This window comes from Paramormyrops kingsleyae, chromosome 8, assembly GCF_048594095.1.
Source record: "Paramormyrops kingsleyae isolate MSU_618 chromosome 8, PKINGS_0.4, whole genome shotgun sequence".
Taxonomy (NCBI): domain Eukaryota; kingdom Metazoa; phylum Chordata; class Actinopteri; order Osteoglossiformes; family Mormyridae; genus Paramormyrops; species Paramormyrops kingsleyae.
In genome coordinates, this window is record NC_132804.1 from 4641380 (window position 1) to 4665759 (window position 24380).

At 43.6% G+C, this 24380-nt stretch overlaps 1 protein-coding gene across 4 annotated transcripts in view; it reads left to right on the plus strand.

Annotated features, from left to right (window-relative positions):
- The first annotated feature begins 1689 nt into the window (after window positions 1–1689).
- The window catches only part of LOC111853550 (sterile alpha motif domain-containing protein 11), a 53350-nt gene continuing 30659 nt past the window's right edge, over window positions 1690–24380 (plus strand). The window contains exons 1-3 of one of the 4 annotated variants that reach the window (XM_072715023.1): window positions 1690–2735; window positions 4234–4325; window positions 16923–17095. In XM_072715023.1, coding sequence (XP_072571124.1) covers window positions 2282–2735; window positions 4234–4325; window positions 16923–17095 — 719 coding nt within the window. In that variant the 5' untranslated portion in view covers window positions 1690–2281. Of the gene's footprint in view, window positions 2736–2773; window positions 3012–4233; window positions 4326–16922; window positions 17096–24380 lie in introns of those variants that run through there. The other 3 variants (XM_023830557.2, XM_072715024.1, XM_072715025.1) reach the window with 3 other exon arrangements.

Sequence of the window (24380 nt, forward strand, 5' to 3'; positions counted from 1 at the left end):
CTCCACTCTCCTCCCCGGGTTATTTATTACCTCCCTTCCCCGGCGGCAGCTCTGCGGCTCCGCGGCGGTTGCCAGCGACGAAGCGGAGGCGGGGGCTCTTCAAGGGAACTTTTCTACTTACGACAACACTCAACAAAAAGATGTTTTCTGCTTCTTTATTTTTCCTTTAATAATAATAATAATAATAATAATAATAATAGTACTAATAATAAGAATTATCATAATAGTTGTTGTAGTTGTTATCCCTTATAACAAGGGATATTTACAATGTACTGACATTTATAATACAATTTCACGTGTCTTGCTACTATAAGAAGATTAATATTAAATAAAATATATTTTTTATGAAATCCTGTCCTATCTTAAGTACAGGGCAAGTCACACCTTTATCCATTGCCCTTTCAAACAATAGGAAAAAAAACAAGTGAATGCCGGACCTGTATAGATAGTCTCTATGGCAGGAGTAAGTGACCTCGGAGTTCAGCGGGAACATCCCGTGTCAAAAGTACTGAGGGAGTCCCGTCTCCGGAACACATGAATCACGGGCTCGGTCGGGTCGTGGGTGTACAGAGAAGGGGTGTCCCCCCACAGGGGAAACCCAATATGTACAGTGTCACTTTCACAGTTATCTCCAAAATAGTTCGCGTCACCTTGAACCTGACTGTTTCCCCAGAGAAATGTTACTGATTATCATTTTAAAAGGAGGTATTTGCAGACTAATTTGTAAAAAAAAGTCTGATGTTTAAACACCTCTGATATAATCGAGTACTTTCCATTGAGCCCATAATGTAGCAATGTATGGCAACAACATGAAACGTTATACTGTACATACATTTAGGGGACAGATCATGTATGAAGTATCGGGTTATTTGTAACTTGTTGTTTTGGCTCGCCCTTTTAGGTAGTATGGGACCAAAGTAAGCCCTCCAGTGGCACCCTCTTGATATCAATGTAGGCTACATGTGGACACGCTGGGGTGTAGTTTTTACGGACAACACCACTGCATTCAAGAACAATCAGACGCAGTATAGCTAGGAATTTGTACAATGTAGAAATCGCCATTAAACAATGGACTTTAGCAATGTCACCCTGAAACATTTGCTAGACAGAATTGGAATAACTGGAAACCTGTTTTGGTCATGTGACGAGCGTTTATTTATATATCTCAGCTTATTTCATGGTCATTACTGCTGATGTATAGTTCCGTGTATCAGCAAAACAATTCAGCAATACCGGGGAAAGCTAATTAGGTGTTGATTAAGTGAATATATATTCCTACGTGCGTGGATATGCAAAAATTCATTTTGTTATTTTTAAGAAAAACAACAAGACCAACTATTTATTATTTTATAATACCTTATTCTCGATTTCCCGTCATATTGCAAAACATCGCTATCCCACGTGTAGCGCAATGACGGCGTCCGTCGGAACCCCCCCCCCCTCCCCCCCGTCCCTTTCGTGCTAGCAAAGCCAGCGCTGTTTAAATGGGACAAGCGGCGAAGAGTGGAAATCTTGTTTGGTCTAGGTTTCTGAACTAAAGCATGACCTCTGAGACACAAATCGAGTTAAAATAGCCCAAAAAATATACTTACACAGTAATATTTGCAAAAAGCACGTCAAATACGCAAGGTACAGGAGTTGCTCGTGGGATAAAAAAAATATTGACAGAAATAACTTTTAAACGTGACTGTTTTTAATATGATAACGCAAAAATTAAATTATGGTGTTATGTTGATGTTAATATTCGAAATGGATAGATGAATTTAAGTGTTTCTCTTTTACTGAATAGTAGCATACCATAGATAAATAGGTTCACGCAACATAAAATTGGATAATCACAATTCAGGAAGAAGTGATGAGAATAAAATGACGAAAGGGAGGTACCTATGAAATAAAGTCTCTCAGACGCAAGTCGATAAAGGATCAATTATTCAAGTATTTTAAGCCCCAGGATGCCCACAGCGGCTGAGTTTTCCGTAAGAGGCCAGGTATTAGTTGTGGGAGTCAGATTAGTTGTGGTGGGCAGGGGAGCAGCGACAGCCGTCATGCGAGCGCCGCTGTGAGCCCCGCGCAGAGCCGCTCCACGCAGGGCTGACGACTGAATGGAAACCTACTGCTGAACTTCAATGCTGCGCTGCTGTAGAGAGACGCGGGGGATCTGCGTTAAACAAAAGTGGCGCGTCTTGGATTTAGGTGCGGACCAACTCCGAAAAGAGGACGTGCAAGTTAAGTGGAGGGGAACTGCCGAGCACTAGTTCACCCACGTCGCGATTTCAGTAACATGCCCGCAATCAAAAAGGAGATACTGGATGGAGATGACATGGCTTTGGCTGCCTTAAATCAACCCGACTACCTGGCCCCTTTAAATAGCAGCGCTCTCCCTGTGGTGACCCCTCATCCGCCGCCTTACGAACAGATTTTCGCCCATCACCGCGCTTACTTGGGACTACAGGATACAGCGCTGCATCACCAGCACCTCCACCACTACCCCGAAGACTTAATGCTGGAGAGGTTCTCCTCCATCCCCGATTTCCAACCCTTTTTTGACAACGGGGAACCTTGCATTGAAGTGGAATGTGGAGAAAATAAAGCTTTGCTGTACATCAACAAACTGTGCCAAGGCAGCAAGGGACCTTCGATTAAATACAGGGGAGAGTGGCTCACCCCGAACGAGTTCCAGTTTGTTAGCGGACGGGAGACCGCTAAAGACTGGAAACGTAGTATCAGGCACAAAGGTAAGCCCCAATACTCTGCCCTGCTACGCAAGGACACCCGTTTACGAAAAGGTGCTACACCAGTAAACTTATTATATATCTTATTTATAAAATCCGATGCTCAGATCGCATCCCCTAGCTCCCCCGAGGTTGATGTTGTTATGGAAGTAAAGGGTTACTCAAAGTAACTCCAGTGCGCAGTTTAACACTGAAATGAGACAAAAAGAAGAGAAAGACAGACGTCCGATTCTACCTTTGGCTATAAGGCACACGGACTGGTGTAGCAGATGGAATAAGGTGACATTCGTGCGCAGATCTACATTTTCTGTAACTTTATCTGTATTTATCTGTATCGCCAGAATAACGTAACTAATTTTGAAACATGTTAATGTTCTTTGTGAAAATGCTGAATTGCGGGCTATGAGACAGTGATCTATATGAAAGTTTTCTACAATTAGTTTTGCTAAGGTCGTTTTATTTATATTTTACTGCTGCTAAAATGTTGTATTAGGAATGGTCGCAGCAACAACAATACCAACAACAACAATAATAATAAAAGTTCACGAATCGTGCCGTGGTATATATGTGGAATTCTGTCCGGATTTGACATGAACTCGCACGAACAAACGAAGTTTTACGCATTTTGTGTTTCGACTTTATTCAAGTTAGACTGCGCTGGTAAATATCGGTGGGGTTGCCAGAACTCAGAGGAGGGGGTGGAAAGGAGAAAGAAAAGCGTTACTTACAATTCTGAGTGTGTTTAATGATTGTGTCTAAATATTTGGTCTAACAAGGATGAGGTGACGCATCACGATTCGTTAACGTCTAATTGGGATGTAAAGGCAGGTGCAGTTGAATGGATTATTCATCCATTCATCCTTATTCTGAATGCTTATCCTTGTCAGAGTTATGGGGGAGCCTGGAGTCTGTGCCAAACAACATAGGGCACAAAATTGGGGTATACCATGAATGGGATGCCAGCCCATCACAGGGCAGATACACACACACACACACACACGTCTTGGGACTGTGGGAGGAGACCGAAGCCGTGTGACAATGAGAGAGCTTCATACACGGATTGCAGAGGTGACATTCAAAGCCCCCACCTGATGGGGTCAGACAGAACTGCCCACTGCGCCACCATGCTGACCTCACACCAGGAACCAGTTTGGTTATTCCAGCTCAGACACACTTAGTACACAGATTAACTTCATTGACCTAAAGTTATAATTCAGGATTTTAGGAAATAAAGGGAACATTTTAAATTGTACGAAATCTAGGAATATCTTGGTTTTTGTTTGCTTTAAAAACATGTTTTAAGCAATAATTTAGATTGATAGATATGATTGATGTTAAAAAGCACAATATTTTCATTATGAACATCACAGTCTGCAAGCCTATGAAAAATAATGCAGTGTAAATGTAAATTTCAAGATCTCTGTACATTGTTATTATTTATCAGTGTAATGAATTATTTTAAAATTTCCCCCCATCCATTCACTTTCCCTTTCTTTTGCAGGAAAAAGTCTGAAGACCCTTATGTCCAAAGGAATTTTACAGGTACATCCCCCAATCTGTGATTGCCCTGGGTGTCGAATTTCGTCTCCAGTGGTAAGAGTACAGTTCAGATTAGTGTTTCAATTGCTCTTTGTGACTTTGGAAGCATTAGGTCTCTTTAAATCTCATTAAGGGGGAACATTTGGTTGAAAATGTTATGTATGTTTACACAAACGAGGATGTGTATGTGTTTAAAGTATATTTTATGTGTCAGAGTTGGTGAATGTTTTTGCATTTGCATTTAATTGACAAATGTGTCAAATGAATCTCATCTATTTTGAGGGAAACTCTTTGTTTCTGAGAAGCAGCTGGCCTTAATGCTTAAGGAAGGCTTCTGATTTCAGTCTTGTAGGTCGGCATGCATGTGAGTATTTATTACAATAAAACATTTATTTTTGTTAATTAATTGACTTAATTGAATAGGTTGTTGACAATTCTACCAATTTATACCTTGGATTTAACATATATTGGGAAAAGTAAATTAAATTTTATATTTTTCATTTATTTAATATTTTTTAAAAGTAGCTTGGATGTTTTAATGGTCTGTCTGTCAAATAATTATTTGGAACTGAACAAAGCCGATGTTGTTTCCTTTGAGCGGGCAATGCTCAGTGGATATGTGATTGGGCAACTTGTCTGTTTAGTAGGGTTAATCAAAGATTGTGGCCTAAGAAGGAAGCTATTTTATACCTTAAATCCTGCGAAATGAGCTAGACCACATGGTTTTATGACAGATACTTTAAACGGCATTGTCTTAATAACGAGGTGATGTCACACGTACCCCAAAGACCTTCTTGATCATTGGCTGCAGTCTGGACCTCTAGTTACACCATCGAACTTGTTATCAGAAGGCTGCTAGTTAAAATATCATGAGGGTCACTGCTGTTGTACCAGTGACAATGAAGCTTAACCTAAGCTGAATATTTAGCTTCTCAAACTGGTTACAGTTGGTTATTGTAGGCAAAAGTGTCTTCTCATATAGCAAATATTACATATGTTGCATTGTGTCTGACCTGGCGTTGTGCTGGTAATAGGCTGAACTTATTGCCTTGGAAGGTGGGTGGGTGAGATTTCCCAGCAGGCTGGGAGCCTGTTCCCATTAGAGGCCTTGGTTTGTGGTCCAGGGACTATGTGCTTGTTACAGGGACCCATTTCCTCATGAACGGAGCATTTTCTGTTTTACCTCCGTCATTTAATCTGGAGAGTAAGAAGCTTATGGAGCTGCAGAGCATGGCTGTCTGTTCTCATTGTTAGTGCAGTGATGCGTAAAGGTGGTTTAGATATGCTAAATGTATCCAAATGATGCTGCTCAATGCATTAACATGTGGGCTAATTTTTCAAATGAGAACATTATGTGTATTTCACTCCAGGAAATTGCATCGAACAAAGTGTTCTGCTTATATAATGATGACATTCATTAATGGTGATTTTGGTTTAGTGAACTTTGTTGAACATTGCTTTACTGTGATTTTATCAATCTGACGAAAGTGGTGCTATTTAGGCTGAATGCAGCAATATTCAGCCACAGTTAAGTAATAAGGTATGTGAGGTAAGGTACCTGGGACCAATGGAGACAAAATAATTGTTAAATAGTTTTGCAGAAATATTCATTGACATATGAAGAACATACAGAGTTTCACGGAGAGGCCCAAAGACGAGGTGAATGTTGAGCTCTTGCATCACAGGCCCTGATATCGCAGGCTAACAGTCTTAGCGTCATTGTTAACAATCCAGAGCCTCTCTTGGTGAGTGAGTCTGAATCGCTACACAGTTATTGACATGAAGATTTAAGGTTACCTCTTCACAAAAACAGGAGTATGGAGTTCTGGATAGTTTAAAAAAAAACATTCACTGTACCAGATTTGTACTGTAAGAATGTATTTTGCAGTTTTAGGCTTGGATTTTGAGACCAGGCCTAACGTGTTGATCTCAGGGAAGAGAAATGTTACGAGCAGCATAGAGGTGGTTCTACTGTACAAAAGAACCTGAAAACGTTTCTGAGTATAACTTTCGAAATATGATATTGTTTTATTTTTCAGGTTGGTTTCCATGGTGGCCGATGATCCCATGCTTGTTAAGGATGTGTATTTGTTAAACTTACCTCTGTTATTTTCAAATGTGACTTAGATAATGATGAGTGGATTCTTTTGTCATGTTATGTTAGGTTGCACCAATATAAAGTCAATGAGACAATGAGAGGTTTTTCAGCATTGCTTTGGGGTCAGCGTACCGTTTCTGCTTTAAATGATACATATTTCAGAAGAAGGTCAGTTTGTGTCAGTCCGTTTCAGTTAAATAAACTGGACCTGAAGAAGTAAGCAGGCTTGGTAAATATTGAGCTGCATCACTGATCTCGACTTAGAAGAATAGACTACTGATAACCAGCTAGCTTGCCTTGCCAAGCAGAGTCAGTAAGCAGGTTATATTTGCTCTTTGTTCTGGTTATGAATGTGCCAATAGTGGGGCCTTATATGGAGGTAGCGACACGCTATTCCTTAATATTGCTACATAATACTTACATCTGAAAAAGAGTCCAAGCAGATTGATTGTTGGCCTGTTTGGCCACGATTCCAAATAATGATTTGTTTTTATTCACACTTTATTATATTGGAAAGCAAAGCCGCATAGTGAAAAAAGCACAAAGTCATTTTTGGCCCCCAGTTCCCCGGCTCTCTCTCTCGTTTCTTATCTTCTCGCGTTCTCAGTCTTGTTTTGTTCGCTCCTTATTCCTCTCTTCCTCCGGAGGTGCCGTTGCACATAACTCGCCTCCCCCCTCCCTCTCTCCCTCCCTCCCTCCCTCCCTTCTCTCAGTCTTTCTGTCTTTCTCGCTCTACAGCCCACCACTGGTTTCCTGAGAGTCATGGGGTGCCGGGGGGGGGGAGGTGGTTGGGGCGACGGCTTGTCTCGCCTGCCTTGGCTTGGCCGTTCTCCCCCCCCAGGGCAGGGCGGCAGTCGAACACACTCAGCAGCTATAACAAGCCACACTAATATGGCCACTACTAATATATGGCACTCACACACACACACAAACACACACACACACACACGCGCCCTGGAGCGTGCCTGAGCGTCGCAGGGAGACGGAACACGCACGCATCCCACCTAAAGCACGCGCAAAAACAAAATGCATACATCTCTAAGGAACTATCATAGTGGCAAATGAGGATCAGAAGGGAGAGCAACAGTCATTTTTCAGAACTATGTTAAAGTGTCAAACATGCCTGTTTAAGGGCGGTACGCAACGTCTTCGTAAATCTCAGAAGAATGACGTACAATTAGGTCATCAGCTGTTCACACAGCATCAAAAACTGTCAACACACACATACATACACACATATGTATATATATAAAATTTGTCAACACATACACATACATGCACACATATGTATATATATAAAATGACATACACATACGTGTGTGTGTATTTATATATTCAGATATCTGCTTAGCTACGCAATTCACTGATATGATCATGTTCACTGTTCCCCTTCTGTCATGTACGACTGGCCTGTCTTGCTACAGAAAGTATATTAATTTTTGAAAAATAGATTTTAATCTAATTTACTAATTTAAAACGCAGATTATTCTCCTATGTATTATGTGATATGCAAGGATCAGAATTATACTGAATAGCTGGATAAGAAAGATGTTAAGACAAGATCTTAAAGTCCGCACAGCCCTTAGGCTGTAATTCAGTTTCTATATTTAATACCAGAAGAGGAGTATTAAAAAAGGCGTCAAAACTCATCGAAATGTCTGTCTTTTGCCGCATAGATAGATACATTTTTATATTTGAATAATCCTGCTACACTGGTCATTTTCGGTATTTTTAGTGCAGTTGGGGGGTGTCCGTGTGGCCTGGTTTGGTTCCTGTCACTGATGATGGACAGGAAGTGTGTTGCTGCATGTGGAAGTCACCCCCATACCTGTCACATGACCGTAGCTGGGGCCGAGGATGCTGGGAAGCAGAGTGGCAGGTCACTGCCTGGCCGCAGGAGGCCCCCCCCCCCCCCCCAGGCACGGCCCCGCCAGTGGACAGGCCGCCCTGCAGTTCGATCCTCTTTCTTTTCTTCCATCATCCTAACACTTTGTCAGACTTAACTCTCCCAAGCTGAGTCTGATGTTGGTCCAGCCATATTTAAACAGCATCCCTAAGGCCGTTACTAAGGCTACTTTATTATTGATATATAAGGGTGCATCAGGGTAGTTTGTATTCTAATGCTGCTTTTCCAAATTGCTGGTCAATAAAGGTTTGGGGTGACTAACAAAATGGTTGCGGACAGTCATAACGTGGAACAATGAGCACATGTGACAGCTTACAGGTTTGAATGATGTTTTGTGAATTTCAATCATAACGAGAAAGATTTCGATGAAAACAGGGCTTTTGTGCCTTGCCACGTCCATGCGGAGCAACCGTAATAATGGGTGCCTTTCCCTTTAAGAGCGCTCCGTCTGTCCAGTGCGGTTTTCGCTGTCCCCCAGGAGAAATGGGCTTCCTTTGCTCTGTTATTGCAGCGGAACCTGCGGAGGCCGGGAGGAAATTAGACTCTCCTCCGTCTCGTAAATATCTCCCCAAGTCAGGGCTTCCCGCAATGCATGCTAGTTAGGGGAAAATAAAACTCTGGGGGATTGGCTGGGGCACTGAATGTGATTTCAGAGTGCTTTTGTCACTTTTCATGTTCTATTGCAGTCATCTGCTAAGACAGGGGGAAGGTAATATGATAAATGTCATTGTATCTGAGTTGATACACACAGAGTTGAGATACACTAACGCACAGGGAAGCTCTGCTTAGCAAATATGTTCGTTTTGCGTATTATTTCTCATTTCATGTTTGTCAAGAATTTTCCTGGATTTTTTTGCAGCAATTTTTTTTTTCTGTGATTATATGATGTTTGCTGTGGTGCTTTCAGGCTCATAGAAATAAGTCTCTAAGGCAGAGGCCCTCTTACTGTTTAACTGAAAAAGAATCTTACTCTTAGTATCGCATGTCAACAGGAAGATCAGACAAACATCAAAACAGAAAGAGCATGAGTTGGTAAATTAACCTTACTGGATGTTGCAAACACTCCTCACAGACATTTTAAGCATGTCGGAGCAGGAAGGGTATAAAATACCGAAGAGAGTGTAACTACCGAGAGGAGCGGTGATGCACTTTTTGTGCTGCCCTGCACAGACAGCTAACACAGGTAATTGGTAAAGTACATTAATGATTATAATGGCCTCTGATGACGATTATGATGATTCATAATGACTCAGTCCTGGGTGACAGGAGACAAAGTAGACGCAAGAGCATAGCAGGTTAGTGTATGTCTGTGTTGCTCTGTGTGCCCCGTGTGTGTATTTCTATAGAATCGCTTGGGCGGTTCATGATCTCTCTTCCCCTCAGCACTGAGGCCGCTGCCATGGCAACAGCGGGAACCTCCCCCTGTTCCTTGGGCCAGTGCACAGGGGTGGGCGCTGCACAGGGGTGGGCGGCCTCCAGCTCGGCAGAGCAGACCGTTACATTTGTGAATTAGCTCTGAATTAGCTCTGGCAGAGGAAATTAAATAACGCCTAAAATTCACAGTAGATTGACACCGGCTCTCTCATTCAGAAAGAGCTTGTCAGGGCTGCTGCTCCCTCTGATTGCTCACAGTAACACGCAAACACAAACAAATTAACATTCTGGAAAAAAAAAACAACTTAATAATTGCACAATTTATGAAAACAAGGGATGAGAAAGAGATGGGACAGGATGCACAAAGTGACAGTGGGTGGCCTTTCTGGGTTTTTATGGGGTTTCTGTTCAGGCAGTGAGAAAGACAGCTATACAGCAATGTGGAATACCGAGGTCTGCACACCAGCGGCACCCGATAGGCAGTCAGACTGGGAAAGTACTGGTCAAAGAAATTCGTTGTCAGAGCACATTGTGACAGTGACAGTTTTAAGCTAAGCTTTTATAGATGTGCTGCAGACATAACCCCTGGCCCATCCAGTAAGCACTCACTGTTCTGGTTAAGTCTTCGCCTTATTTAACATCAGCATCTCAGTCTCTTCACCTTTACATCCATTTCAAGATTATAGTAAGTATTATTTTCACCATGCAAATTAAATGTATGATTCTGCTATCTAGGGCAAATTGTGAACATCTGTAACATTCTTCTGCAACCCAGTAGTGTTTATTGTTATATAATGTTATATAGTGAACAGATTCACAAGACAGGCTTTATTGTTAAAAATGTTTAAGCTATGGAACAAAAAAAATGTCCATGATTGTAGTGCACATGCATTGTGCATACTTTCGAATATGCTGTTTTAAGCAAAAAAAAATAATCATCAAATAATATTCAAAGTACGTCATATCCTATCACAGGCTGAGAGAAGTAAAGTGCCAAAATTAGTTTTGAAAGCTTGAGCCGGTGATAAGCCCTTCGACCCCTGTGTCAGGTTCCCTTTAGGAGGAAATAGATTTCTGTGATTACTCAATCAGAGAACAATGCTTCCTCATAAACAGGGAGCAGTAAAATCTGAAACATGCAGCATTTTCATCAGTCATAAACATTAACATGAATTATTGTTATATTAGATAATATGATGGTTATAAAATCATTGACACAAAATGCCTGTGGTGTTTCCCTCCATTTATTTTGTTTGAGCGCGAGACCCGAATTGTTAGCAGCCCATAGACATACTCCCAGTCTAGCCCTAGATAGAGGAGGATTCACAGAGGGAGAGCAGCCTTATTGTGCTGAGATAGGTCGGGCATGGTAGAATGGAGTGGAGCGCGGCCTGCCTGTATTTACACAGCAGGACAGAGTAGAGTGCGGCCTGCCTGTATTTACACAGCAGGACAGAGTAGAGCACGGTGTGCCTGTGTTTACACGGCAGGACAGAGTAGAGCGCGGTGTGCCTGTGTTTACACGGCAGACAGAGTAGAGCGCGGTGTGCCTGTGTTTACACGGCAGACAGAGTAGAGCGCGGTGTGCCTGTGTTTACACGGCAGGACAGAGTAGAGCGCGGTGTGCCTGTGTTTACACGGCAGGACAGAGTAGAGCGCGGTGTGCCTGTGTTTACACGGCAGGACAGAGTAGTGCGCGGTGTGCCTGTGTTTACACGGTAGGACAGAGTAGAGCGCGGTGTGCCTGTGTTTACACGGCAGACAAAGTACAGCGCGGTGTGCCTGTGTTTACACAGCAGGACAGTGTCAAGCGCTGTGCCTGTGTTTACACGGCAGGACAGAGTAGAGCGCGGTGTGCCTGTGTTTACACGGCAGACAGAGTAGAGCGAGGTGTGCCTGTGTTTACACGGCAGATGTATTTACGTGGCAGGACAGCGTGGCCTGTCTGTGTTTACGCGGCACTACGGAGTGGAGCATGGGCCTAAGTGTACATGGCCTGCCTATGTTTACACGGCAGGGCTAAATGGAGTGTGGCCTTCCTGCATTTACATTGCAGAATGAAGTAGAACACAACCTGCCTGTGTTTACGTGGCCTGCCTGTGTTTACGAGGCAGGGCTGAGTGGAGCGCGGCTTGCCTATGTTTATGTGGTCTGCCTGTGTTTATGTGGCAGGACGGACTGGAGCGCAGCCAGCCTGCGTATACGGAGCTTGGCCTGCCTGTGTTTATGCAGCAGTATGGAGTGGAGCGTGGCCTGCCTGTGTTTATGTGGCCTGCCTGTGTTTACATGGTAGGATGGAGCAGAGCGCTGCGTGCCTGTGTTCATGTGGCAGGGTGAAGCGGAGCGTGGCCTGCCCATGTTTACGCGGCAGGACAGAGTGGAGCGTGGCCTGTCTGTGTTTACACGACAGGGCTGAGTGGAGCGCGGTTTACGTGATCTGCCTGTGTTTACACGGCAGGATGAAGCAGAGCATAGCTTGCCTATGTTTACGTGGTCTGCCTGTGTTTACATGGCAGGATGAAGCAGAGCGCAGCGTGCCTGTGTTTACTTGGCAGGACGGACTGGAGCACAGCCTGCCTGTGTTTACGCAGCAGGACGGAGTGGAGCTTTGCCTGCCTGTGTTTACACGGTAGGATGGAGCAGAGCACGGTGTGCCTGTGTTTACGCGAGAGGGTGAAGTGGAGCGTGGCCTGCCCGTGTTTACGAGGCCTGCCTATGTTTACATGGCAGTCCCCAACACAGAGCATTTTCAATTGCTGGTATTTTGGATGTGTTTCCCTAACATTTTTCTATTTGTACCATATATGTTGGATTAGAGATTAACCCTGAAATGCTGTATTGGTGCTTTTGAAACAGGGAAATGGTTATACTCACTCACACAAGCGCACGCGCACACACACGCACACACACACACACACACACACACACACACACAGCTGCTTAGTACCCCATAATGCTGGGCCGAAAGGCCAGGGTTGCAGATACAGGATAATTGTCAGCGCTTACATGAAGGGTGTTGATTTAGCCGTTTGGCTCTGAGCTCTGGCAGAGGCAGTGAGGTATTTATCTTTTTTAATGTGACGCACCAGTGAGGCCAGCCAGGGTGGCAGTGCCCCCCCCCCACCCCTCCAACCCCAGAAACTCGCGCCAAGTCTGTCTCACCCGGCAGCCCGCCCACACACTCGCACACAGAGGTTATGCCAGGCGGCTGCGTGATTCATTAGGCATGCATCACTGGGTGGGGGGGGGGGGGGGTTTGGGGCGGCCCCTGCAGGGACTGTGCAGCTACAGGAATGTCACTGCTGGCTACTGCGAGGTGTGCGTGTTTGCTTGTGTGTGTGTCTCTGAGTGTCTGTCTGTCTGTGTACCTGTGTGTGTGGAGTGTGCGTGTTTGTCAGTGTGTCTACCTGTGTTTGCGTGTTTGTGTGTGCCTGTGTCGTTTCTGTGTACCTGTGCATGTGTTTGTGTGTGTGTCTGCATCTGACTGTCCTGTGTATGACATTTTAAGTCAAGTCAAGACTAATGTCAGTGTACTTTGTGTGTAAGAGTGTATATGTGTGTGTTTATTAGTGTGCAAACGATGTTAAATTTATGTTAGAGTGCTTTCCATTTGCATTCTGCATGTACACACACTTGTCCTGCTAAATCCAGTGCTTATGTATTTGTTTATTCAGTATACCACAGTTTGAAAAATGGGTAAAATATTGCCTTTTTCTTGATTAACTTATAGGTGCACATTTAAATTTTTGTTCAAGAGGACATTGGTTAATCATACATGCCTGTGTTAGTAAATATAGTAACAGGAATGAAGAGCACCATTAAATCTGAAGAGGGAAGGTGTCGCAGACTCAGCTTTGCCTTCGGTACTGCGGATTGAAGCTGCAGAGGTCATTGGCTGATTCGCGTGGTCATGTGCCGTCTGCTTGAATTAGTGTAATTAATATTCATATACTATAATTCAAATTATAGTGTTATATAGAGTTATGAAAAGTTGCCTGGATAGAATTGCCTCTGCATTTTGGTCTTATTAAATTAATTGTGGTACCATGGGCATACAGAGAGTTTTCAGATACCAGTTCTTGCTTATATTGAATTTTTGGAGCAGTGCTTATGGTGCTTGCTGGTGGTATCCTGGCTAAAGCACTGGACTTCACAGTTGTGGTCTAGCAGGTACACATGCAGGTGAATGTATGCAAACTGTATGCTAGATAGATAAAATGCTTTATAATGAAAAGTAAGTCTGTTCTTAGAATTTAGGACTAAGACATAAGAGTAAAGGCTCCTTGCGCGTTAGCTCTGGCTATCAAGGCCGGCCAGCTGAGTGTAGTTTCTCTTAAGGATTTGATAAGATCGAAACGACAACAAAGCAGAGCTGAATTGCTCATAACCACAAATTGTAATTTACAGTGATGTTATCACTGTATGTTATGTATATTTATTTTCAAAATTCTGTTTTAAGCCATATTAAATTATGTCATTTTGGCCAATTGCAAGTGTGCAATTTTTACATCACAGTATTTCTGCTTGGGATATTTCAAACCGTACAGCCCTGCTTCTGTGAATCCATTATCAACCGTGATGGAGGGTTCACTTTAAGTATAGTTCAACCCATAATAATATTGTTTCTTCCAATTGTTAATTCTGTTAAAGCTATCCATCCAAACTGAGTGTTGTTTTTGACTGTAATTGATGGGAATGCAGACACAGAAGACTTTCAATTATTAAAAAACAAGTCAGAAATCAAGATGTCCGTGTTCAGACTTAGGGCATTAGTTTGTGTAATTCTGGGCTAAGTAATAACTGATATCGTGAGCTGACAGGAGTACAAACGCACACTGTGTATCCGGTCTGAAGCAGGGGGGTTATAAGTGCGTTCCTCCATCATTCATGACACTGCTGGCATGGAGAACAGTTATACATGTCTGTTTAAATATAGCTCGGCTTGCAGCTCGCAGACACTCAGGGTGGGAGGGCCGAGTCATCAAAGAGAACTTTGCTGGAAATTTCGAGCTATTTTTGTCGGCGTGGTCCTCAGATGGTCGTCCACACGTGGCGCCTGGTGGCGAGGCGTCTCCGCTCCGCGCCGTACGCGCGTGGTAGGAGCACGGCTGCGTGTGCGTGGGTGTGAAGTGCTTTTAGCGGCGTCGCTCGGCTTGGGCACCCTTAGCAGAGGAGGCCGGGGAGGTGCTGCGGGTGCGGGGGCGGACGGGGGCTGAGCGGAAGGGGGCTGATAAGCCTGTGGGCTGCAGCTAGATGCCAGGATGGTGGCTGATTTTGTGGTCATGCAGGTAGCTTTTCCCTCACCACAGAGCTTATCATTCCCCCCTCTGGTTGATGGTGTGATTGGCCCCCCTGCTACACTCGGAGCCAAACGGGGCCCCGCCGACAGACAGCTGCTTTAGAAATTCACCTGAAGTAGTTGCTGAAGTACAATAGAAGATGGGAGAGTGGAGATGTGCACTTTTCCATTATTTATTCCCTGAAAAGCCAGAGGGAGGTAGTTCAGGTTCAGAAAGTACAAATCCAGACCAAGATTTTGTTTCAGCCAATGGGTTGGATATTCTGTAACTGTGACTCTTTATGCTCGACTGGTTGGTTGAAACTAAATCTTGTTCTGGATTTGTACTCTCTGAACCTGAACTTTCCACCTCTGCAGTATTCTTGCTAATAGCATGAAGGTTGATTACTGGAGGTTAAGCTCTTCTTGGGCGAGGTTTTGTGCACATAATAAAAGGGTAAAAAAAACACTTGTGTTGGACTTAGGCTGCGTAGGCGTCCTGCCTCTCGTTGACTGAATAACTCAAGATTCGTGGCTGTTTTTTTTCTGATTTACCTCATTTTCCTCACACACCTGACCAAACATCCCTCCAGTTTTTTTTTATCTGTCGGTCTATGTGTTTGTCTCTGTGCACCACCATAAAGACCTGCATGACCACGCTCTCTTTATTTATTTTCATAAAAGTCTGTTAAAAGGTATTGCAGCATGTCCCTCTAGGTGTCTTGGAATGAGGCAGGAGAAAAGCCTTTGGAGCACTGCAGCTTTACAGCTCCAGTGTCGTCACTGTTTTTTAGACTTTCCCAGTTTCTCTTTATGAAAGGATGCCATGGGAAATAGAAAAGTCCCACACCAGTTCAGTGCAGGAGGGGAAGGAAGCGGAGGTCTTGGTGGCCCCCAGCGGCGGGAGGGGATGCTGGCACACAGCGAGGATGTCAGGCCTCCTCATGATGTCAGGCCTCCTCATGAGTGCTGGCTCTCCTCTCTCTGCATCTCTCCACTGCCTGATAATTCACAATGACCCCTTCAGGTCACATTAAAAGTTGTCTGGCTTCACACGCCAAACCCCGAGGGCCACAGTTATTTTCCTTTCTTCTCAGTAGAGAAAAAAAGAAGCGATTCTTGTGCTTGGTGCTGTAACCCAAGCAGATAAAGCAGGCAGTGTTTACCTTGTTCGCTGTAGATGTCAGACTAATTACAGAACATTAGACTGCCTGCCTTCACACTGCATTGTGTATATATTTCCATTTCCTTGTGAAAATTTGCAAATAATATTCAGCAAATTGGTGGAAATATACAGTAATAAGGAAATTGATTGCTTTTGAACCACAGCCTAAGTCTATCTAGCCGTCTCGGAGTCCAGATTATCCACCTGTGGCATCAAAGTCCATTGAACCAAAGATGCTGAAATGAAGATGATAAATGAAAACATTTCTTGGACATGAAAAGAATAATTCCAATGAGTGACACAAATAAGTCTGCAAGAAATTACAAATATACATTTATATTATCCAGTTTTAGTTTCTGAGCTTCATAGAACCATACGGGCCAGTATTATTGTAGCAGAGTATTGTCTGTTAGCTGGGTGATGGTTCATTCGTTAAAGATGGTTAATTAATGCAATAGCATCATGTGCTGCCCTGGGAACAAGCCAATAGTCCGTGGTAACTTGGCAAGCTCTGCTAGATGGTAAATTATTGAGCCACGTACTGTGTAACTGTCTATAATGTATAATACATTACTGTTACATTTTTTATTTTATCACAGTAATAAGATATGATTTTCCTTCATTTACTGTTTCTGTTAACAATGACTAGAATAGGCTATGTATGTATTTGTCAACCTTAATATATGTAGAGTAATAATAAACTTATGATTTACGTATTAGCATTGTAAGATCACCGTGGACTGTGTATGCGATGGCTGTGTTGCATACATGGTGTGTGTCGTGTAAAGAAGCCCTGAGATCTGGCTGACGTGTCCACCGCGTGTGTGCAGAACCGCGGACGCCTGGCTGAGAAGCGGACCATCCCGCTGCCTCCCACCCGCCTCCCCAAGAAGGAGCTGCTCTGTGCCAGCAGTGACGACAGCGAGAGCAGCGACAGGGCCAATGGTGACCCAGCTGACATCAAGCAAGAGGACCAGCTGCAATTCAGTATCATGAGAAAGAGGTGAGGATCTTGGTATTTATGCACCAATCTCCGTGTACCACTTTTGTTGTATTAAATTCATCTCTTAGGTATATACTTGACTTCAAAACAGAAAGGTGTACAACATTATTTCCCCTTTTGTTGTACAGGAATACATGTTTTGATTTGTCCTGTCCAGTATCTTATTTTCAGTATTCCAGTATTCAGTGCCTGCTGATCATATTGATGGCATTTCCTCTGAGAATTTAGTCTTCTGTTTGGGTCTTCAGGCGTTCTAAAGCGTTGTTCACTGTGTTAAAAATGTAGCATTTTTTGCAAGTATTACACTAGCTGACCTATCCCAAAATAAATGTGATATTTTTATCTATGTAATTTTTGCTTTATACATATTTGTTGTTTGTCAGAGATTCACCATGTTGAGTTGGTTAAAATGTGGAATACGGCCTTTGAAATCTGACTGTACGTTATGTCGGATCCTGCACCAGAAGTTCGTCCCGGGAAAAGAGAAGCGATAGAGGCGTGTGATCGCGTGTCACGTGTTCTTCTGGTGACTCGGTCCGGCAGCGAGGTGTGTAAAGGCCACACGTCACGATCTGGCTTGTGAGAAACACACGTGGATGGGGCCTGTTAGGCATTCTACCATTGCTTTCCAGATGCTATGCTGGTTAAACCACGGCTATGAATCTCCCACTGTCTTCTCAGAGAGGGAACTCAGTGGGCAGATAGGAAGGGTCTCTTTGGTAAAACACAGAAGAGCTGACAGACGGCTGATTTATTCCAAGCATAAGAGAAAAACTTAGCATTCTGTACTTGTGTCATAATGTCTTGTCTTTTGTTACTTTTTATGTTTGGTAAATTATAGAAATTGAAAGCAGCGTTGCGGCTTTTGAGTAGCTCAATGCGGAAGATGAAGGTAGTGATGACTTTTGACTCGTTTCCATCGCTTAGTCGAAGGCCCTGAGTTTTTTGATAAGCAGCACAAACGAAGATGGTTTGACCTCAAACTCAGAGATGCTATAAATCGAAAGCAGACTGGTAGAGACAGTCAGGCAGTACTTGCTATTCATCCGTGATGGTCGCTCATGTCAGTGAGAGTTAAAGGACACGGTGAATGATGTTTCTCTGGCCTGCAGGGCAGCTTCTCGCACCGGTTCTTCATTAGAAGTTGAGCAATAGCACTTGATGACTGGGGCAATAGGAGGATGCTTACATTAGATTTATCTGCAGCCTTGTTCCCCCCCCCCCGAACTGAGGTCTGAGGTTAGTGGAAGGGGCCAAAATGTTAATCCGACTGTCTTTTCCATGGCTGACCTTCAGACTCGCAGACCTTTCAAGGGACATTTATCTGTCAACACGACAGACAAAACCTAGAATTTTTCAATATTCAGGAGTTACAGGAGTGATAGGAAAATAGAATAGTTTAATCTTTTCTGTTGATTTGGTATAATTAGTAAAACAAGTACAGAGGTTCTTGTAGATGTGCTAGTATCCAGTGATTGCTTTGCAGCTCTTATTCATCTACACAATGGATTATGCTTTTGGAAGTGTTTTGTGTCTATATATATGTGTATTTCTGTCCAGCTTTCTCCACATTCTGTGTTGTGTATGCTGTGCCTGATGTGTACGTACAGTATATATCGCCACTGGCAACTGGGTCTTCTGAGGCTTCAGATGTGCTGAGCAGGACGTCACCTCAAAAGGTGTCACTGTCAGTGCCTTATTAACACTGGTGCCCCCGCACTGCGCCCGGATGACCTCCAGGGCTCTGCACTGCCAGGCCATTAATGAGTTTTAGTGAAAAGGACATTCAAGATTCTCATTTTAGTGAAAAAAGGCCATGTTTGTGAGCACTTTTTAATCATGACTAGAGAAGAAAGGAGACCTAAAACAAACCTAAAAAAAAAAATCACCGCATCTATACCTATTTATTTTCGAAACATTATTTTACTGATCTGTGACTGGCTAAGTCAGGATCTTTATTGTAGTCGGATACATTTTGGCTGCAGTATGTACATACCACTGTATCATTAAAGAACTGGTCTTCTCTAGAGCAGTGTTTCCCAATCTGGTCCTCAGGGACCTCCAGACAATCCATGTTTTTGGATGGTCAAGAATGTGGAGAATCTGGCAAGGAGCTGGGAGGGAGCAGAAACGTGGAGAGTCTGGCAGGGAGCTGGGAGGGAGCAGAAACGTGGAGAGTCTGGCAGGGAGCTGGGAGGGAGCAGAAACGTGGAGAGTCTGGTAAGGAGCTGGGAGGGAGCAGAAACGTGGAGAGTCTGGCAGGGAGCTGGGAGGGAGCAGAAACGTGGAGAGTCTGGCAAGGAGCTGGGAGGGAGCAGAAACGTGGAGAGTCTGGCAGGGAGCTGGGAGGGAGCAGAAACGTGGAGAGTCTGGCAGGGAGCTGGGAGGGAGCAGAAACGTGGAGAGTCTGGCAAGGAGCTGGGAGGGAGCAGAAACGTGGAGAGTCTGGCAGGAAGCTGGGAGGGAGCAGAAACGAGGAGAGTCTGGCAAGGAGCTGGGAGGGAGCAGAAACATGGAGAGTCTGGCAAGGAGCTGGGAGGGAGCAGAAACGTGGAGAGTCTGGCAAGGAGCTGGGAGGGAGCAGAAACGTGGAGAGTCTGGCAGGAAGCTGGGAGGGAGCAGAAACGAGGAGAGTCTGGCAAGGAGCTGGTAGGGAGCAGAAACGTGGAGATTCTGGCAAGGAGCTGGGAGGGAGCAGAAACGTGGAGAGTCTGGCAAACAGCTGGGAGGGAGCAGAAACGTGGAGGGTCTGGCAAGGAGCTGGGAGGGAGCAGAAACGTGGAGAGTCTGGCTGGGAGCTGGGAGGGAGCAGAAACGTGGAGAGTCTGGCAGGGAGCAGAAATGTGGGGGTCCCTGAGGACCGGGTTGGGAGACACTGCTCTAGAAAGAACAAACATTTATCTGTACTTTTGTTAATCCATCTGTCCATTTTCTGATCGATTGTCCAGTACAGGGTCATGGAGATCCTGTAGCCTAATTTAGGAAGTGCGTATTTATCTCCCTTTAGCATAGCAGAAATGTACTTTGATTTTATAAGAACAGATGTGTGCCGCATATTCATTTAAAAAAATCCAGTGTACATGGTTTTAGACATCAAATGGGAACCACAAGGCATGCAAAGGTCCCACTAACCTCATTACACAGATTTTTACTCGACACGGCTACTGCCTGCGCGCTAAGTTGCTAATTAATTTATAGAACACTTAGAACTGTTATGCAAGGCTTTTACCCTTTAAAGTACCGCCGTCACGGTGGAGCCGAGTCTCCGATCTATTCTGGGGACTCACTATTCATTCCTACTTTGCACAAATGTAGGGTTGAATGAAACACATAATCGGATGTTCAATCTATGAAATTGCATTTACATCAAATATGGCGCAGTAAGTAAGTTAAATATCGGTCGAAAAGAATTAGATTTTGTCGGCTGATTGGTTAAAAAAAAAATCTGCTCATTCCAAAACTACTGTCATGGTTCATCGACCAAAGTACGTGGATTATTGTCATTTTGTTATTTTTCTTTCATTAGTCTACGTTTAATATAAATATTAGAGCGTACATTTTAGGTTTTAGTATTGTAATATAGCATACATTTTATATTTTGCTATTTTAGTTGAGGTTAATTCTGTAGTTGAAATAGCCAAATGAATTAACACATAGGGACAGGCAAATAGGCGAAAGGGTCTTTCTGTATCATGCTGACAGCCTTTCATCCTAAGATCTGTCAGATTCGATATTTCTCACTATGTTTTTAATGTAGCTTAAAAGTAAGGGCAGTTAAGCTTCGCGTCTGCTGAGACCTGGGATCCACTGAGAAAATATGCAATGAGTGTCGTCGAGTGGATAGATCGTACATGGTGCACAAAAGGAGCAGAACCTGCATAATAATACATGCTTAGAAAGTTCCGCTGATCTTTTAAGGTTCTTGACGTTACATGATTATTAAACATTACATTAGTTTTATGGAGGAAAATACTAATTAAAAGATATTTTAAAAATGTTCACATATCTTAGAACCAACATAATCTTTAGTAATTATCTTCAAACACAAACATCAAAAGAATTTGTTTGATACATACCTCTCTGCATCTCCTTCAAATATGTACACAAGGTGTTAGCTAAATTGTGCTGACTTCTCTCCTGAGTCATTACTCAGGTACCTTGACGGATTAAATTATTTACATCTGCTGACAAGGGGCCATCCCAAAGACTCACTCTCCCGAAATCGGCCTCAGACCGGCCTGTGAAAAAGACTGTTACAGCTCAGCTATTGTTTGGGAACTATTTCTGCATCGGTTTATTCCAGTCAAGAGCGCAAAACATTTCTGGGTGCAGTTGGGTGATTGGTAAGTCGGATGGGAATATCAGATGCCGACGAGGAACTTTACGTACTGATAGGAGTGCAAACGTGGATCAACGGGCTCATAAAGAGGAGCAAGGCTATTGCTCCCTACCACACCTGTCAAGACTCCCTGATAAATCTGTAGCTATAAATGTACCTGCATAAGAAGCGAGGTGTTAACCTGTATGCACCGGCGCCAGCGGGCCCCGCGATGTGGTGCAAACCTCGCTCACTCATCTGGGGATCCGGGCTTTGCCAGCTGGGCTGAGAAAGTAGCTTCCTCCTGATGCTCCTGATCCTCCGCAGCCTGTAGAACTGCGATATCCAGGCCGGGTGCCAAAGGCAGGGGGTTTGGTGTCATCACTCAGTGCTGGTAGGTCCCCGTGTTGATATAAAGCTGGGCAGCTGTGCTGATCTTTGCATGTAAGTGTTACAGTGTGAGGCTTTGGTACAGTGCACGTTAGATGATATATCTTATGCCCAGCACCACTGCATTACAGTGTGAGGCTTTGGTACAGTGCACGTTAGATGATATATCTTATGCCCAGCACCACTGCATTACAGTGTGAGGCTTTGGTACAGTGCACGTTAGGTGATATATCTTATGCCCAGCACCACTGCGTTAGTGTGAGGCTTTGGTACAGTGCATGTTAGGTGATATATCTTATGCCCAGCACCACTGCGTTACAGTGTGAGGCTTTGGTACAGTGCATGTTAGGTGATATATCTTATGCCCAGCACCACTGCATTACAGTGTGAGGCTTTGGTACAGTGCACGTTAGGTGATATATCTTATGCCCAGCACCACTGCGTTAGTGTGAGGCTTTGGTACAGTGCATGTTAGGTGATATATCTTATGCCCAGCACCACTGCATTACAGTGTGAGGCTTTGGTACAGTGCACGTTAGGTGATATATCTTATGCCCAGCACCACTGCGTTAGTGTGAGGCTTTGGTACAGTGCATGTTAGGTGATATATCTTATGCCCAGCACCACTGCGTTACAGTGTGAGGCTTTGGTACAGTGCATGTTAGGTGATATATCTTATGCCCAGCACCACTGCGAATTCTGATAGACATCGCTAACAAAATTAAATTATTACCACAGACATGGTATTTAGAAATGTAACCGAAATTGTTTTTGTTTTTTAACCACAGACAGTCAAGTCTTTATACAGACATGTTTGTCCACATAGGGACAGGTTGACAGTCGTACATTGTGCCTTATTTATGACCATAAAATATATATCTTCAAAAACAAAAATGTCAACCAGAGTTGAAAACTTATGTTTCCATTAATTTGTTTGAACAGCAAATGGCACAAAAATTTTACCTGCTGGCGCAGTATTTACTGCTGCTGTGTGACATGAAACTGTTAAATAAGCTAATGTGTAGGAGAAACGTACAAAATTAAATGCAAATATTCAACAGATCATCATAAATTTTTCAGCTTTTATTAAGAAGGTGATTTACGATTGTTTATCCCATAATATTTACTGTGGACAGGTTTATACTTAACGGAAACTGGTAAGACTTTAATTTGTTTTCGATTTGTAAAAATTATTTTTCATTTGTTGGTATACAGGAAGTGAGCGGTGTTAGCGGGAATTAGCGAGATAGCATTACTGTGAAGGCGCTTCCTCGGTCATGGATTTTTGAGACTGGAGAAACAGCTTCTCTGCCCTGGATGTGGCATAATCCTCTGCTAGAATGCAGGTTGGTTGGACATCGAGAGGTTGTCAGTGAAGGTCATTGATTAGAGTTGCCTCTTCATCAAATAAATGTTTGTATAGAACCAAGATGGACGTTCTTCAGACTCATCTGCATTACTTTGCATACATTTCACAATAAACAAACACGTACAGATACACGCACGCGAACCATTTGACTGTCATTCTTATCTGTAGCAACTAATTAGGCCATCAAAGTAGTAACACAGTCAATGGCTGTTTTTTTTTGTGGCTAAAAAATTTAAGGTATAGAGAGGGGGTGTGATTGCCCCAGGGCCGGGGGTGGGGGTAGCCCCTTTGGCAAGTGGAAAAGACCCAGTTTCGATCTGACTGCACCCACGTGGCAGTCCCCGAGGGCGGCTTCCCCTGCCGCAGCTGCTGTAGAGAAACAGAATGGGCATCCCCTGTGCCCTCCTCCAGGAATGAGCAGCGGCCGTCACTGCTGGGGTGGATGAATCGTCAGAACTATAAAAACATTTTGTTTTGTTTTTTTTTTTTTCGCCCTCTTATCTTCCAGTGCGCAAAAAAGCAGGTGCCGAGTTTCATTTTCTGCAGCTGTTGTCGCTGAGAACTGAGTGTGGGCGTTCTTTCAGTATTTGTTGTTGTCAGAACAGCGAAGGAATACTTCAGAAACGGAGATTTGGCTATTTTACGTTTCGTGCGTGCACATTTTTTGAATGTTACAAGTGTCTCCGCAGTGTGAAATTTCCAACCTTTGTTTTCCTTCAGGGTAAAACCTCAAAGAGCACGAATCTTCCTTCATTTTGATTATATTTGGATTATTCACGTTTAACTGTACTAGAACACACACAGAGATTTGAGTACTCTGTGAAGAATGGTGCATTATTAGGGTGGTTATTTTGCAATTGCTGATGCCCCAGGATCGAACACAACCTGATTCCCCCCCCCTCACTCATAGTAAGGCCCATTACCTGGAAAACGCTTAGATGATCACTGAGAGACAGTAAAATATAATTGTGTTTATTTTCATTATAAGCACAATTAAGTATTTTGACACTGCAGTTGTTTTGACGAAACTAAGCGAGCATAAAGGATGAGACACAGCAAAATTATTTTTAAGTGGATCAGGACCTTTTGTTTGTTGCTGACAGATCAGTTATCATGGGTCGGCATGATCAGGTCCCGTTGACGGCTTGGGCTGATCACTAAGAGTTAAGTTCTACACATAAAGCAATAGCTGCAAGGCCCATGAGATC